The sequence below is a fragment of the Lycorma delicatula genome, chromosome 3 (genome assembly GCF_047948215.1).
Source record: "Lycorma delicatula isolate Av1 chromosome 3, ASM4794821v1, whole genome shotgun sequence".
Lineage (NCBI taxonomy): Eukaryota > Metazoa > Arthropoda > Insecta > Hemiptera > Fulgoridae > Lycorma > Lycorma delicatula.
Genome location: NC_134457.1, coordinates 81,359,931 through 81,379,229, shown reverse-complemented (window position 1 = coordinate 81,379,229; position 19,299 = coordinate 81,359,931). Strand labels below are relative to the sequence as shown.

Genomic DNA, 19,299 nt, shown 5'->3' with positions numbered 1-19,299 from the left:
AGTTTATACAGAAGGCTCTAAACACGATAATTCTATTGGTTGTGCTTTTGTGGTAGCAATAGAACATAACATGTTTTTGAACTTTCCAGCTTCGTCAGTGTTTTCGTTATGAAGCTGTGTGCTAATATGGCCTAAAATATAATTAGCTCAACATATTGACACATACTTGTGTGTTCAGATTCCATGAGTGCCTTATAAGCAATTAATGACATGTACTTCAGACACCTTGTCATTTGTGGTTTACAGTTTATTGTTTACTACACTTTCATTGCTTCTGTAATCACTCAGCATAACACAAATATATAAGCTTTTGCTGGATCCCCAGACATATTGGAATTTCAGGCAATAATGTACTGACGGAGCAACAAAAGAAGTTTGTTTCCAAGTTCCTTTCACTTATTGCGTCGTTTCTGAAAACTCTATTTTATCTATTTTCTTAGGAGGATGGTCCGTGATGAGTAGCAAAACGAATGGAATGCTATCATCAACAATAAACTTCATCCAATGAAGAACACTGTCACTGTGGTGCTCCTCATGCAGGAATAACTGTTGAGAGGTGGTTATTTGCCATTTGCGAATAGGGCACACTAAACTTCCTCATGGACATCTCATAAATCAGACTGATGCACTTGTTTGTGTTCACTGTAACTGCTAACTAATGATACACCACATCTTTGTAGACTGTGTCTGTTATGCGGCAAGTTTAAACTAGGGGCTAACATTCAAAATATCTTAGGGAACAATGAGATGATGTTATTAAATTTCCTACAATTTCTTAAGGTCTTGCATTTATATTCAAATATTTGATTATTCGTACAATGTTTTTTGTCTACTTATGCCATTTGACATATGCCAGGTGGTAATTTTGTTGTTTTAAGTTAGATTTTTAACAGTGTATTTCATTGTGATTTTATTTCACCTTTAGCACACAACATAAGCATTTTACATCTATGCTGATTTTATATTATCGTGTTCTAATTTTTAAGTTAATTTTTAATATTTAATTGTGTACTACAGAATACTGTGTCTGGGTGCTAATAACGACACTTAGGTTATTATATACATGAGATGTGCTTGAGCACTGACAACATTAGATTTAAGCTTTTGATTTTAGCTTAAGTGAAAATCCTAAATTAAGAAGAATTTATCTATCTTTTTCGTAATAATATCAAAAAATAATTATTTTCCAAAACCAAAAGGTTACCTGTAGTTAGCACTATTAAAAAATACACATAATGCATTCAGTTATTTCCAAAATAGTTGTCTGTTATGAAACTTTTTTCTAAGATCAGAATGAAATCTCAAAACTATTAAATATCATTTTGTTAATTTTAATAATAAAAAAATTAATTATATTAAGTACTACAATCAAATTAAACAGTATATAAAAGATATTCCCAGACATAAATTTTCTTTCTTTTAAAATTCATTTTGATACTTAAAAAGACTCAAAATAAGTTGGATGACAAGTAATATCATTTAACTTATGACATTCTGAAAAAGCATGATATTTAGAGAAAAATTCTGTAGTTCAATACTAAATTCAATAAAATATCTTATCTGCATACAGCCTAAGATGAAGGTAACAAAATGAAGGTAAGGCCTACCAAAATATCACCTGAATTTCTTAAACAGGCTTGAAATGCTGATACACTATTCACATGCAAAGTACTTTTAGCTCAGAAAATAAGACAATAGAATTTTATCACATTTAATTTAAAATTACTTCCATAGGATGCTTTCTACAATTGAGGATGGCTATGCACTATTTTCAGAAGTGACTTGTATTTCATATTAAGTTAACTAATAGATTAGTTAAAAAGTGAAATTATTTCAAGTTTAATAACAAACTTTGGGAATAGGATTTCATTATTTTATTCACAAACAGAATTGTTCTTATTTTATTACTTACTTCAACTAGTTTATCAAACAATCTGGCATAAATAGCTTTTGCTAAGGCATCACGTGTATAATTAGCTTGTTCTTCATTTAATTTAACATCTATACTATCTTCAGCAGCACCCCATTTGCCATCAAACTTGCGACTAGTTAATTTATTACTTAACTGATCATCTTTTATCTCTAAAAGATATGCTGGAAAAGCTAATGCTGTAACGATACAAATAATAAAAGATTAGCTTGAATAAATGAAAAATTAAAATAGACTGTCATGTATACATATAAAACTAAAATATATATTTAAGTAAATAAAACTTACCTACTATACTGTATATACATACATGAATACAAATGTGCACACAAATACAGACAGAAGCAAATCCAAGCAGTAATGTGTGTAAATAAAAGTATACATTAGATATGCTTTTACCACTAAACATTATTTTAACATGTCTCTCTCAAATTCACGTAATTACCAACATTGTATATCTTAATTATATGTCAATTATCTAATGGTGCACAACCAGTTGAAATAAATTAGCATTTTGGTTTTTAAAATTGGTTTTGTAATCAACTTTTGGCAGACACTTTTTCACCTTTCATTTCATCCATCTTACTTTCCTTACCGACACGTTTACAGCTATGTTCACAGTTCTGCGAATGCTCTTCTATTTTATTGTTACAATTCACAAATTAGAAAAGTCCAACAACTTTTCTTACATTTGTTACACCTTTTATTTCAGGTTTTTATTTTTTATCTTTTTAATTAGTCAAAAGGGCTAACTTTTCTCGATCAGATGATTGTTTTTTTATTATTTTTTTAAGTAAAATCTAATTTGAAAATTAGAAAAAACATTAAAAGAAAAAAGTGATTGGTTATAGGCAAAACAATCTACAGCACTTCTTCAGGTTTTCACATAATCTCCATTAACATCTAAAATTTCTGACATTTCAACTGCTTCCTTATAGAACTAACAAAACAGTCCTCCGTTGTGTCTAGAAACAGTTTAGTGTTGCCACTCTTCAATTCATCATTATCTTCAAAGCACTGCAATGTATGCTACTTCTTAAAATGCATGAATCATGAAAATCAATAGATGCTAGTTTATAGGGTAGGTAGTCAAAGACCTCTCAGCCAAATTTTTCTAACAACTGAACATGATTGAGCTGCTATGCAAGATCAAGCACTATCATGTAAAACCACAACTATACTGGATAACAAGCCTTGTATTTTGTTTTAAATGAGATATTTACATTTCAACAGGGTTTTACAGTGCACTTCAATATTAAGTCATTCGTTGTTAAAAAAAAAACAATATCTCTTTCTTACCCCAGAAAACTGTGGCCATAATTTTTGGGAAAAATGGTGCTTGCTTAAATGTCTTTCCTTTGAAGTTACTGCATTGCACATTTTTGAAAAAAATCCAGATTTAATCCCCACTGACGTGTTCAAATAACCTCTTCATTCTCAGAACACTGCAAAAAATGTTGAACTAAACCCTGATGTTTTTGTTTCCATCCGTTAACATTTTTAGTACCTATTTCATACACAATTTTTGTAATAAGTTTCTCTGACATGCAGTTATAATTGCTGAGCAGAAAATGTTATGAAACTGATTGTTAGACAATTCTAAAACTATAAATCACCTATTGTTATAAATTTTTGCATTCACTTCTTCTACTAACTCACCCATTATCACTGTTGGATAACCAACATGAAAATTGATCATTCTTTCCTAAACAAATGACACCATTACTCATAATATCAGATCAATAAACCTCACAAAGTTGCCTGTAAATTTCAGAAGCACTAATGTGTGGGGTTTTTTAAACAAAAAATGGATGGATTTGAAAAATATACTTCATACATTTCTTATTTATTTTAAATTAATATTTGGTTTTTTTTGCACTAGATCTATTTTCACCCATTTTTTTTCTACTGCCAAAATCTCACAATAATAAAGTAAATACCATAACTGTAACACTGTTACAAAATGAGAATACTTTTGGTGTACTTAAAATAATTTTATACATCTCCAGCAATTTATTTTAAAAATCAGGGTCAAAGTAAAATCTTTTCTTGATTTTTAAGGAAATACTGTTTATGCATATTATTTTGAGACTATTACATTTTATCAACCACTTATCTACTTTTTATTAGGCAAGCTGGGTCAATGTAAAGCGTTGCCTTTTCTTCTTCCATTCTTGACAACCTCACTTGTCTAAACTGTATAATTACAAGAGCTGTCCAGAAAGTAACTTACATTTTGAAATAAAAAACCAACCAAATAAAAAAAGAAAATTTTATTATATACATTTGAAAGGGACATTCTTAAACTATTTTTCTACATAGTCGCCATGTAAATTGAGTATCATAACAATCCACAAGCTTTTCAATTTCTTCTCTGTAGAAATCTGCCACCTTAGATTTTAGACACCCATCTTCCATAAAACTTGTGATAACCAAGCTTCCCTGATACAATTTCATGCAGTAAACTTCATAAAATTTGGGGAAATTGAAGAGAGAGTTCTGTATTCATAATGCGTAAATTTTTACAAATCTTATTGTTGATTTTCACTGTCAGTTTATCAATCACACAACTAAGCCGACCACTACGGTCCTTATCATGAATATTGATGCAGACATTTTTAAACTGAATGTCCCACTGCCTCACTCCACCTTCACTCATTATTCCATCTCCGTACACCTCACAAAGTTGCCAATGAATTTCAATTGGTTTGAGGTTTTTTGCCAGTAAAAACCTAATCACTGAACACACCTCACAACTCACAGGATTTTCTATTGAAGTGCACATTTCAATAATTCACAACGAACAAAGTAGACGATCATAGTCCACAGCTTCATGCGTACTAAGTGTAGAAACATTTTGACACCAGGATGGCGGCTCTATCCCCATCCATCTCCAAGCTAGGCACAAACTTAAGTTACTTTCTGGACTGCCCTTGTATTTTTAGAAAATCGAAATCTCTTCATTTAGTTCTTTATTTACCAAATATTCAAAGAAGCAATAATAAAATTAATAATTATTCAGATAAAAAAATATTTACTGAAAATTTGTATAAAATGATATTATATTTTACAAAGTAAAAAATACTAAAGCAGCAAAATGTTTTGATCCATTGTTACAATAAGTTTCATCATAATACAGTTTTCAATAATCAAATATTTTTTCGAACATAAGGTATACAAAATAATCAGTTCTGAAAACTTATGAGTAATACACTATTTACACATGAGAGAAATATCATCTTATAGGTCTGTAGTTAAAACATATAAACATATCGTATCTACTCATACATAACTGTTTACTTTTCAAAAACCAAGAGAGAAGACAACATGCACACAGCAAACACAATTACTGCACAGTAAAGTAAACACAAAATTTTATGCAGTGTTCACTACACAAATAATTTCTTTGCTGCACTAAATTTATTTCATAAGTATTTTACAGTTATCTAAACTAAAAATGCCAAAAATAGATACCAATGTGGGGAATCATATACTAAAAACCGCATAGCAGCAAACATGTAAACATGTTTAGAGCATGTCCAAGGTCATAATAACAAGAATAAAATAAAAGGGGCAGATATTTTTCATTCCTTATTCTGCTGGCTTATACTAAATCAAAATATTGATTGAAATCATATCAGTAAATTTTTATTTTTCATCCCTCAGCTAAAACCTAGTTTGTTCACAATTAAATGATTGACTAAATCCTTACAGTACGGTAGTACTATAATTATAGTAGTACTGCAAGTACAGAAGTCAACAGTAACCCTGACTGAACTTCATACACCACGTATTCAGAGCCCGTGAACATTTTTAAAATACAATTTACTCTCCAACTTGATAACAAAGAGGAAGAGAAATGTTAAGCAAATTTATGTATCAATTTATAAGTTTAAAGTTATAAATCATTTTCCCAATGTGCATGATGCACAGTGCATAAAATTTAAGTTTGATTTATTATGCAATAACTGTGTATGCTGTGTGCAAGATGTCCTATCTCTTGTTTATTTTTTGGAAAAGTATATAGCTATATATTACTTTTTCAGCAAATGTAATATTACCATATGTAATATGGTCTAATATAAATATGTTCTACATTTATGGCTAGCATACCTTTTTTAGTTTTTTGTTCTCAACAGTTATCTATGCTAACTGGCCCAAATATTCTCCTTAAAAAAGTCTTTCTTTCTTTCTTGTATATGAGTAAATATATATTTAATTATAGACCTATAAGATGATATTTTTATCATGAGTTGTGTAAGTAGCACATAACTTGTAAGTTTTCAAAACTGAATATTTTGTACATCTTATGTTGGAAAGAAATATTAATTATTAAAAACTGTATTTTGATGAAAGTTATTGTAACAATGGATCAAAATATTTTGCTAGTTTAATATTTTTTACTTTGTGAAATATAATGTCATTTTATACAAATCTTCAGTTAATCTTCTTTTATTTGAATTTTATTATTTTAATTAATTTTATTATTGCTTCTTTGAATATTTAGTAAATAAAAAAAATACTTGAACTCAAAATATTAATTTATAGCAAGGATTTTAAAAGTAAATTAAAAGAGTTGGTCTAAGAAATAAATGTATAAGAAAATTTACTCTTACCAAGATATATAACAAATTCAATAGACATACAAACCTGAATTGTCTTTTACAGACGCATAATTTCCTTTTTCAGCAAATGTAATATTGCCAATATGTAAAACAGCTGATACAGTTCGCAGAACAGAGTCTTGTTCTTCTCCAGTGATACCCATAACTTCCATTGCTGTAAAATATATAAATATGTTAATAATTATTTCACCTAACAAATAAAATATAATTAAAAAAGGGGGAGGTGCACAACTAGATGTTACAACAGTCCTAAATTCAAAATTTCAACATACTACAGCTAATTGTTTTTGAGTTATGAGAGATACATACGTACATATGTATGTAAAGACGTCAACCAAAATTAGTCAAAATGGATTCAGGGATGGTCGCAATGGATATTTCCGTTGAAATCTGAAAACCGAAATCTTTTGTGATCACAATACCTCCTTTACTTTGTACAAGGAAGTAAAAATTTAACAAACAGGTTTGTTAATGCACACAATATTGGTTAATTAACTTATTCTTAATTGTCTAATATAAATATGTTCTACATTTATGCCTTGCATACTTTTTAATTTTTTGTCCTCTACAGTCATCTATGTTAACTAGCTCAAATATTCTCCTTAAAAAATATTTCTTTCAAACTTTCTCAAGTTTTCATCTGTTTCCTTTGAAGTCAATGATTTACAACCATAATGACAAAAGATGCTTCAATATTATATTCTGTTTTTGTACCTCTCTTTATTAGTTTATTCATAAGCAACTTTATATTAGAAAATTGGCATAGATTTCTAACTGAATCTGTTCTCAAATAGAGACAATAATCATATTTCTGTAGTTATGATAACCTGAAAGATTGAATTCATTAACTTAGTCAAATTTTTTCACTACAACAATGAACTAAATAATGAACATAATCATTAGATTCATAAAGGCACAAAGATAATTTGGTTGTACTAAATTGAGACTGAAGGAAACAAAAATTGTCAATATAATACAGAAATAAATACTATATGGAAGAAAAAAAAAGGTCAACCTAGAAAAGATGGATTGGCATTACAGGAGATATGATTTCAATGGGCATGAGAAGGTGGAAGATGATGACTGATAGTAAGGTTCAGAGAAGTATTGTTGAAGAAGTCAATGCTCACCAGTAGCTGTAAATCTATATTAAATAAATAATATAAATATGTATATATATTTCTTAATAGAAAAATATTCTAATTCAATTCATTTTTTTATTTATTCAAATATACACTTTTTTTCATCACTAATATCAAAATAAGTCAATCATCTTACAGACCAATAAAATCATTATAAATGAGACCATCTTTATTAAATCTTGATTAACAATTATAAATTACTTAACAATATTAAAAATCAGCTTTGATTTTTAATTATGATTATTATTAATGTAATAACAATAATACTTAATGAAAATTTTGTGCATTCTATCACAAACTTAGTAATCAAAGTTTATATTTGCAGATGGAAGTTGAAAACATAATCATGGTTGAAATTTATTAAAATAGATCTGACAAAAAATTTAATGAGAGGGATTAATCCAAATACTCCCACAAAGTTGTATATTTTCATGGGCAATAAATTTGGATGGTACTTTGAATAGTAATTTAACATGGTCAGCTAAGAACATTTATGCTGTACATTATTATAAGGTATACAATTAGATACTGCATAAAAAAGACTGTCATGTCTTTTTGAATCATTGATATATTATTAAAAGTATGACTCATCATTTCATATTTGAATTTAGATTTATAGATGTAATATTTTTCAAGTTTTTGTTATCTTTTATATTTATCATTACTGGTAACAATCTTGAGTAATTTAATTTTAAATTAGTTTCTATAACTTTTATTTTGTGCTTGTTAAAAATTAGGAGTTTTCTCACTTCAAATTATTTTAGAATACGTTAATATGTAAAAGGAAATGTTATTTGAAAATCAGCTTGTTATGTCAATAACAACAGATATAATAATAATATATCAACAGATATATTATCAATAACATGAATTTATTTTTATTGTGTACGTTTTTGATTAGATTATATTTGTGTGTATCTCTTTTTATATTGAAGTGTTAACTGTAATAAATTTATATGATATTATAATACTTATATTATAAACGATATTTATAATATATTACATAATATAAAACAGTGTAACCCCACTATAACACGGTTATTGAGGAACTTTCGTGACACCTGCATTAAAGGCTAACTGTGTTATTTCGAGAAGTAAATTTTAAATCACAAAGTGGACCAATTAAAAAAACAGTCAAAAAACCAAGCAATAATGGTTTAATAGAAAAAGCCAATACAGTATAATGTGTACTTACATAGAAACAAGTTAAGTGCAGAAGATGTGATATTTTTTCTTTGAATTTAAATTAATTTTTAAATAAGAAGTTATTGTTTTCTGTTCCACGGTTGTATGTTTCTTCTTTATAATATATGACTTTACATTTTTTGTAAATACAATAAATGATGATCATCAGTATAACTTTGTTGCTCCATCCATTTTATTACACTATTTATATTTACCAGAAGATTTTTTATTGAGGGTGTATACCTCTCCGTAACAGTTACCTCTGCAACACCATTGTCCCCTTCTTCCTCCAACAAATTATTGTTAGGTTGCAGAACAGAGTTTACAATTTCTTCATCGGTCATGTAATGGGCAACGGGTGTTTGATTGTCTTCTTGAACCTACTTATTGAGATCACTTACAGACAGTTCTTGACCGGTTGAATTTGGCAATTCCAGTGCGTGATCGTCAGTAAAAATATGAACATTTCCTGTTTCAATGTCTTCTGTATTACTCTGTGACAATACCAACCAACAATTTTTAACTGTAATATAATTTATGTTACTCCATGCTGTTTCGTGCTATATACAACACTTTTTAATGACACAGTTTTACAAAATTCTGTTACTTGTGATTCTGAGTCAACGATACTGGTCAGTAGCTCTTGTTGTTAATAAGCTTTAAATGTCCGAATAACTCCTCAATCTAATAGATAAATCAAAGATGTGGTGTTCTTGGGTAAAAAACATTGCGATTATTTTCCTGTCTTTAGATTTCAGCAAGTCAGTAGGCGGATGAGCAGGGCAATTGTCAAGAAGTAATAAAGCTTTTTCTTCCAATTTTCAAACTCAAAAATAATTTTTAACACAAACCACAAATTCATTGTTAAACCACGTTAGAAAAATATTACACATCATCCACGCATTTTTACTATTTTTAAAAATAACCGGTAATGAATTCATATTAACATGTTTCAAGCAACGTGGGCTGGTATACTTGCCAATGAGCAACGGCTTCAATTTATGATTTCCTGACTTATTTGCACATAAAAGAAAAGTTACCCTTTCTTTGTTCATTTTCGTACCAGACTTATTTGGTGCCTGCTTAGCATCTAATATTTTTGTTGGCAAAAATAGTATGTAATACAAAGCAGTCAATTCATCACAATTATACAACTGTTCATCACTGAAGTTATTCTCTTCTATAACTGATTGTAATATTGTTTGTGAAAAATGTTCAGCTGCCATTGCAGCTGCTGAACGAGATTCTCCTTCAATATTTACTTGGCCTATGCCATGAAAGATTTTTTATCATGATAACCAACCACTAGAAGCACTGAATTCTTCTCCATTGTTCATGAAAATATAATGCCTGGGTTTTAAGTATTGGCCCTGATAGCGGCACTCTTCACTCCGTTTTTGCAAAAACCAAAGGTATGTACACTCATCTAAAACATTTACATTACCGAATCTAACCTTTCTGCGATCAAGCCAACTGTTTCATCTACTGAATCAATAAAAGAATGCAATTTATCTTCTTCTTTCACCCAACCATGTGTAGTACGTTCAGGCACACCGAATTCCCTAGATAAACTGCCTTTCAAACAACCTGCCTTAACCTTTTCAATAATTTCTTATTCTTCTTTTACAGAACATTTCTTCATTTAGGTGCTTGTTAATACAAATGAGAACGCAATACAAATGAAAAAAAACACTATAAAATCGAATAAATTAACCTATATTGTACTTTTTAATTTTTTTTATCAAGTGCAATTTATCAATTTTTAAAATTAATTATTTGCATAAATATATGTTCAATACTTTTTATTTATTTTTGTATGAATATTTTCAAGTGAAGTTCTTTTGACAATTTCTTTTGTAATTTTTTTTATATTGCACATATTATTTTTATTAATCTTTGTTATAGCCATCTGTTTTTTATAAATGTGATTTTTTTTCTGTAATCATTTCTTTTTAATTTTACATATGTAAATATACAGTTAGTCATACTATAGTTTATTTGATCATAAATGATGTAAGTTTTTAGTAATAGTAATATTATTTGTTCATTAACTGTGAACTCAATTTCAATGGAATTATTACTTTTGTTAAACATAATTTTTAAATCCTAAAAATTAATAGTTTCATTAAACTGTGAAATGTAATTTTTTATTTTATAAATGAAGGAAAACATAAAAGCAGTAAGAGTAAAAAACTGACTTTAAAAATAATATTTTGCTGCTGCTGCTAAGATTCAATTTGCTAGAATATTTGTTATTTGTTAAAAACAAATGTACCACATTTACTCGCACACGACACACACCCAAAAAATGATAGTGTAGTTTGGGAAAAATGTTCAACTGATTTCTAATTATTTTTTGAATAATAAAAATTAAATATTAAAATATGTACTTTAAAATTGCATTATTATTAAATACTATATTATATAAAGAATTTATGATACATTGACAAAAAATATGGAAATATACACAGGATAGTAGGCAGAGCCCATTGTACAATCATTTTAAACGACAAGCAACTTAAAACACAAATATGGTAAATCTGAATAAGGATTCTTAACTGTTTTTTTTTAAATTTTTATAGCTGTTTGTAACTCCAACTTCAGAAGGGACATGATTGTCTTTGTCGTCCCATATGACTGAGTCTTCACTTCCAACTAGGCTATAAGAAATGCAGCATTTCTTGAAGCTCTTCACAACCAAATCAACTGAAGTAAGATCCCATGCAGCCAAGATCAACTCGCATATTTATGTCAATCTATGCGTTTTCAGTCTTCCTGTAGAGCCGTTTCATGGACTGCAGTTGCCATCCATTTAGAATAAAAATATTTCAAATGGGCTAAGAAAGACTGATTAATATAAGCATTGGATAGTGTAATGACTGTCATTCCAATAGAAATACTAACTTGCATTGCTTTATTTTCTCAAACTCTTTTTATCACATTGTCTGTTACATGTCTGTAGAAATTTCCCCACTAACATACTTTTCAATTTGAAAAGAGCACCAGGTTGTCACTCCTACATTTTACCCATTCTAAAGCTAGCGTGTTAGCACCACTCTAAAGCTAACAATGACAATCATTGTTGTTGTTTTTTAAAATGCATTTTCTTATAAATTTTTCTTGGTAAGATTTTTCTTTTAAATGCAATACATAATGGAAATGTTTTGCCATCTTTAAGTACTGTCAAAATGACTAGACACTGCTTTTTTTCATATCACAAGTATGTATGCAAACAGTTTTATCACCATTAGCATTAATTGTTGAATTTTTTGGCAGCATGTTAAAGTAAATTGATGTTTCATCAACATTTCCTATCTGCCCCATTAAAATGTTATTTTCATGTGATAACTGAATTACATGTCTCTGGAAGGCAAATAATCTTTCTTCAAAGGCATCTAGCAAATGTTGACAAATAGATGTAAGTTATTTTATTGATAGTTCATACCTATTCAACTTGCATTAAACAAAAATTAAACAACCTGAACTTGCATTAAAAAAAATTTGATATTTGAAGTTCCTCACGATTTGTGCAGATTTTAATTGTACTATCTCTGATGAAATAGCAAATCCTTCCTCGCATATGTCTTGAATGTAAGAAGACAACTGCTCTTCTACTTGAGGAATCTTCTGAATTCCACAGCAAAATGCTCTTCTACTTCTACTACCATCCATAAACTTCTCCTTTTTCTAACTCCAATCTCTTATACAAGATTCCAGAATATCATATTTATAGCTTACTGCACGATTAATGATTTCCCCAGCTAAGCAAATAGCTTTTAATTTTTCACTGACTATAAATGAATACAAACAAATTATAGAACTCATTTTAACTAAATCACTTAAAGTACAAACTGGAAAAACTTAGTGCAAGTATAAACTGAACGTACAAGCTACCTGCACTCAACTAAAACAAAATGAATATTGTTATGTGTTTAGCAAGACGTCTTATGTCCTGTACAAAAGTGCAGGTTGATGAATAATAACGGAACTGCGGAGATAACCACAAACGCTTATGATAAAAGTTTATTTATAAACAGAAAAATTATTATATATAGTACATAATGGATGTGACTCAATATTATGTTACTGAAGTGAAATCAAAAGTAATTATGATGCATGCTGCAATTTGTTTACATTACTACTATATATTAATATATTATACCACAATGTGTAGTACAATGGTACATACAGATATTGGACTTTCATTACAAAATCCACACTTATCATGCGCACCCATAAATTTCAAGTTGGTATTTAAGAAAAAAAACTAAATATACCTAATAATAAACTAAAACAAACTAGCAATAACTAAAAATTATAACTATTATAAACCATAAGATATTTACTGATTTCACAACTTTACCACAACACAAAATTTTCACTTAAAAAAGATTTGAAAATGAATAAGACAAAATAGTATTAGCAACTTAATCCAAAACTAAATAGATATTATATTAATAAGCACCTTTAAGAGTTTCTTTAAATTCTTTAACATCATCAGTTCCATCTACTTTATGATGACTACCAGATTTACCTCCTCCTCCTCCTTTAAGGTAATTATAGTAATCAAGCTGTGTTAAGCCAAGTTCCTCTGAAAAAAATAAATAGATAGAATAAGATCATGAGTAAAACAGTTATTGCATCCTGCAACAGTCTAATAGGGGTAATAATAGTCAATATCTGGAACATTATCCAGAACATATCCAGAGAAATAGATCCATCTGTAATACAATAATACAAGCGTAAATCAAATGTAAACAGTAAATTTTTGTTATAAATTTATTGATTAATAATATACACAATTCATACCTTCATCATTTCTCTATACAGTCTGTTCCACAATCTACACACTTTTTCCAATGATTTGGAAGCTAGAATATTACTTGTTCATAAAAAGTTTGAGAACAAGTCACCAACCAATTGCACACATGCTCCTTGACGTCTTCATTGTTTTCGAATCATTCCCCTCCAAGCAATTCTTTCAAGGATGCAAACAAGGGGACAAATCTGGACTGTAGGGAGGGTTTTCGAGGGTTTTCCAGTGCATTTTTTCCAACTTATCCCTTGTCAAATTAGTGGTGTGTGATTTGGCGTTGTCATGGAGAAGTCATCCTTCTCCACGGAGAAGGATGACTTCTCTGATGGGCAAACTCCATCTTTTGTTTCGGTAGATGGTTTTTGTTGACTGTAGCAGATAGCAATAATAAGCCACATTCACTGTTTGTTGATTGTGGAGAAAATCAATGAGTAAAACTCCCCTTGAATCAAAAAAAAAAAAATCACAGAGAAGTTTTCCAGCTGACAGATGGGTTTTGGCCTTCACTAGGCAGCCCTCATCCTTCCTTCACCACTCCTTACTCGCCATTTTTGACTCCAGAGTGAAATGATGGACCCATATCTCATAACAAATGATCATGCGCCTCAAAAAAACATCCCCCTTCTTGTCAAAATCAATTAAGAAGTCTGTCACATATCTCCAACCTGACGTGTTTTTGATTTTTGGTCAACAATCTCGAAACCCATTGAGCACTAATTTTTTTGAAGCCAAAATGATCAGTGATAATGGATTGAGCACTCCAATAGCTAATATCCACTTCTGACGCAATTTCTTCAACAGTAAATTGGGGATCACTTTCGATAAGCTCTCTAAAAGCACAGATGTTATCAGCTGTGAGACTTAACCTTGGGTGTCAATCCTGACTATCATTTTCTATACTTTCTCCCCCGGCCTTAAATTGTTTGGCCCATGTACACATTCGGGTCTGGGGCAGTGCAGCGTCCCAAAAGTATACCTTTAAAAGAGTTAAAATTTCTACGGATTTAATGCCTTTATTAGTTAAAAACTTTATGATTATATGTTGTGCAACAGATGACGGAACCTCTTTCTCATTCATGGCTGTACGGGTGACAGATCAGAGCAGAGGAGCTAACCAGGCTGGTTTCCGCTCTCTAACACAAAGAACATTAACCCCCTCATCCATCCAGCTCAGAACTCCTTGCTACATAGAATAGCAAATTACTGTTTAAATTTGATTCTCCCTCGTATCAATTATATATTAAAGAGCCAAAGATACATACAATTAAATAGTTTCCATTGATCACCAGAGTTAATCAAACAGTTAATTATCCATCCTTTGATTATAAATTGTAATTAGATATATGTTTTGGTAGCTGTATAACTCTAGTAGCTAATAATGATACAAGTTAATGCCACTTAAAATTAAGAAAAGATAACAAATGTAATACTATCAATGAAACACTTTAATATGGATAATACATAATTACTTTCACAGTGATACTTAAAAATAATATATTGTATATATTATATTATTGATTATTATACATTATTATAATATAAAGTAATCAGTAACTATTATTTAACTCTTTCATTTCACTAACAGTAAACTAAAAGAAAATTTTTATCCACGCTATATATGTATATACTGAAAATGCATTACCATAGCTTCACTTCAATCAACATCTTTCATAAATAAATAAAAAATAATAAATTAAAACAAATTATATTAATAAACACAGCAAAATAAAATTTTACAATAGCCATGTTACTTTGCCAAAAGTTTATGTCTAACCGAGTATTTCCATATTAGATAGAAAAATTTGATAAAGTAGCATGACCATGTTAAACTTCTATTTTAATATATCAACTCAAGCAGTTTTTTACATGAGAAAAACTGTTGACGGAACGGAAACATCTCTGAAAACATACTCATCAATATAAAAAAAGAAATGGATCATTAGGATGACAATTTTCCTCACATTTTTGAATTTTTTCTATACCTTTTTTTCTCTATATACATATAATATAGTGCACACTACTTTGAATAAAATAAAAATATTCCAGTTCAACATAATTTATTAAATGCCAGTGAACTTATAATTAAATTAACAGTGATGTAATACTAAACCACTTAAATAAAAAGTATTGAATTTATTTCACAGCATTAATATTATTAGCATTAGTAAAATAATTAAAATAAACTATACTAATCAGAAATAGTTTATAGTTCAATCTATATAAATACACTACGTCAAAATTAATGGCATTAATTAAAAATAAAAACAATTAATTAATAACTTATCGGAGTGCAAATGACAAATAAAAATTTTTTCATTACTCCTTGAACAATGGTGAGTAGGTAAGAGAGAACTAGCACATTTGGACTAAAGACTAAATCAATAATCGAATCAAGATCTTATCACATCAGTTGATCACTCTACTAAACGTACAATGTGTTATAATAAATCATATGATAACAATTATAATATTAACAATATCATCAATTATTACTTTTTAGATTCTGGTTAGCACCACAGCAAAGCTGATAAAATATATGGAAGGAACGTTCATCAGCATTTTGTGATACAACTCTTGATTTTTCCAGCAAAAAATTAGAAACTTTACCGCCTTCTGGTTGACCACCAGATCCAAACTGAATTTCAACATACTTGCCCTGTTGGAAAAACAAAAGCAATTATTGAACAGCAATTCAATAACAGGAATGGTTATTTTAATCCAATATATTCTATCTTTTATAAAATAATTAAAAACTATATAAAATAATAAAAGTTAAAAATACACTATAAGATTAAAAGGACATGAAGAGAAGATGATGTTCTTAAAATCTAAGTCATTTATAATAAAGAATTTCCCGAACAGAATAGATTAGAAAATGTTTGTATGTGGTCTATCCAAAACATTTCTTACTCTTTAAATAGCTCACCAATGTAATCATAACACTCCCTGGTAAATATGCAATAGCATCCATCATGACTAATCTGACTTCTATATAATCATTGAGTTATAGCTCTTTATTCTAATGATTGAAAAATGTTGTTTATGATATTAAGGATGACTGATATTCATAAAAATTGGATTGCATTAAATTTTACTTAAAACTTGAAAAATATTTACCAGCACTGAAATTACAAACAAGTTTATGATGATCAATAAAAGAGTTGTTATGAACAATTTAAGGATGAAGATCAATCCACAATCAATGATCTGTAAACAGGAGAGCACCCAAAATCATGTGACTATGCTTATATAACAAGTATTCATGAAATCATGATTACTTGTCAGGTATACTTATCATCATTTGATTCAAAAAGTGACTGAAGAGAGTAATAGATAAAATGTAACAGTCACAATGAAGAAACCACAAAATATGCTTACTTATTTCACAAGGTTGGAGAATCACATACACCAATAGAATCATAAACCTGATTGGTATGTGGAACTTAGTGGCATCATTCATGAGAAAAATGATTAATATACTAAATAACTACAAAGTTCATCCAATAATATTTTGACTACCAGCTTACTATCACTCTAGCTATAAAACATTTTGGCTTAAACTAAGAAAACTGCTTCCTCAGTTCTCCTGCTAAATGACTTCATGCCAAAAAACCTTTCTTATTCCCTAAAGTGAATCCTCTTTAAAAGGACACTGAGATGATTTTTTTTCGTCTCATGATGATTTTTTTAATTTGACTGGTTAGATGCAGCTCTCCAAGATTCCCTATCTAGTGCCAGTTGTTTCATTTTGGTATACTCCCTACATCCTACATCCCTAACAATTTGTTTTACATATTCCAAACATTGCCTGCCTGCAAAATTTTTTCCTTCTACCTGTCCCTCTAATATCAAAGTGACTATTCCAGGATGCCTTAATATGTGGCGTATAAGTCTGTCTCTTCCTTTATCTATATTTTTCCAAATGCTTCTTTCTTCATCAGTTTGCCACAACACCTCTTCATTTGTCACTTTAACCACCCACCTGATTTTTAACATTCTCCTATAGCACCACATTTCAAAAGCTTCTTAATCTTTTCTTCTCAGGTACACCGATCGTCCAAGTTTCACTTCCATATCTCCAAACATATACTTTCAAAAATGTTTTCCTGACATTTAAATTATTTTTGATGTAAACAAATTATATTTCTGACTGAAGGCTTGTTTCACCTGTGCTATTCAGCATTTTATATCGCTCCTGCTTCGTCCATCTTTAGTAATTCTACTTCCCAAATAACAAACTTCTTTTATCTCAGTATTCTTTTCTCTTCCTATTTTTATATTCAGTTGTCCATCTATATTATTTCTACTACATTTCATTACTTTCATTTTGTTCTTGTTTATTTTCATGCGGTATTTCTTGCGTAGGACTTCATTCATCCTGTTCGTTGTTTCTTCTAAATCTTTTTTTACTCTCAGCTAGAATTACTATATCATCAGCAAATCATAGCATCTGTATCTTTTCACCTTGTACTGTTACTCCTGATCTAAATTGTTCTTTAACATCATTAACTGCTAGTTCTATGTAAAGATTAAAAAATAATGGGAATAGGGAACATCCTTATCAGACTCCCTTTTTTATTACGGTTCTTTCTTATGTTCTTTAATTATTACTGTTGCTGTTTGGTTCTTGTAAATGATAGTAATTGTTCTTCTGTAAATGATAGTAAATTGATATTAATTCATCTCTGTATTTGAACCCTAATGTTTTTAAAATGCTGAATATTTTATTCCAGTCTAGATTATCAAATGCCTTTTCCTGGTCTATAAATGCCAAGTATGTTGTTTTTCTTTAATCTTCCTTCTACTATTAATCTGAGCGGTAAAAATTGCTTCTCTTGTCCCTATACCTTTCCTAAAACCAAATTGGGTTTCTCCTAACACTTCTTTCATTCTTCTCTCAATTTCTCTGCACAGAATTCTTGTTAAGATTTTTGATGCATAACCAGTTAAGCGAATTGTTTTGTATTCTTCACAAAATACCTGCTCCTGCTTTCTTTGGTATCATAACTATAACATTCTTTTTGAAGTCTGACAGAACTTCCCCTTTCTCATAAATATTACATAAGTTTGTATAATCTATTTGTCGCTTCCTCACCTGCACTTCGCAGTAATTCTGCAGGTATTCCATCTATTCCAGGAGCCTTTCTGCCATTCAAATCTTTTAATGCTCTCTTAAATTCAGATCTCAGTATTGTTTCTCCCTTTCATCCTCTTCAAATCCCTCTTCTTCCTCTATAACACCATTTTCTAATTCATTTCCTCTGTATAACTACTCAATATATTTCACATACATATCAACCTTTCCTTTCATATTATAAATCAGTGTACCATCTTTGTTTAACATATTATTAGATTTTAAATTATGTAACACAAATTCTTCCTTAACTTTCCTGAATGTTCCGTCTATTTTACCAATGATCATTTCTCTTTCCACTTCTGAACACTTTTCTTTAATCCACTTTTTTTTCACTAGTTTGCACTTCCTGTTTATAGTATTTCTTAATTGTCGATAGTTCCTTTTACTTTCTTCATCACTAGAATTCTTATATTTTCTATGTTCATCCATCAGTTGCAATATATAATCTGATATCCAAGGTTTTC

The 19,299-nt window shown here is 29.4% G+C and overlaps 1 protein-coding gene across 2 annotated transcripts in view; it reads right to left on the bottom strand.

The window, feature by feature from the left end:
• The window catches only part of LOC142321735 (unconventional myosin-Ie-like), a 476,048-nt gene that overhangs the window by 442,200 nt on the left and 14,549 nt on the right, over window positions 1–19,299 (bottom strand). For both annotated transcript variants that reach the window (XM_075360061.1, XM_075360062.1), the window contains exons 6-9: window positions 16,192–16,354; window positions 13,348–13,473; window positions 6,581–6,709; window positions 1,913–2,109 (exon numbers count right to left, since the gene is read on the bottom strand). In XM_075360061.1, coding sequence (XP_075216176.1) covers window positions 1,913–2,109; window positions 6,581–6,709; window positions 13,348–13,473; window positions 16,192–16,354 — 615 coding nt within the window. The remainder of the gene's footprint in view (window positions 1–1,912; window positions 2,110–6,580; window positions 6,710–13,347; window positions 13,474–16,191; window positions 16,355–19,299) is intronic.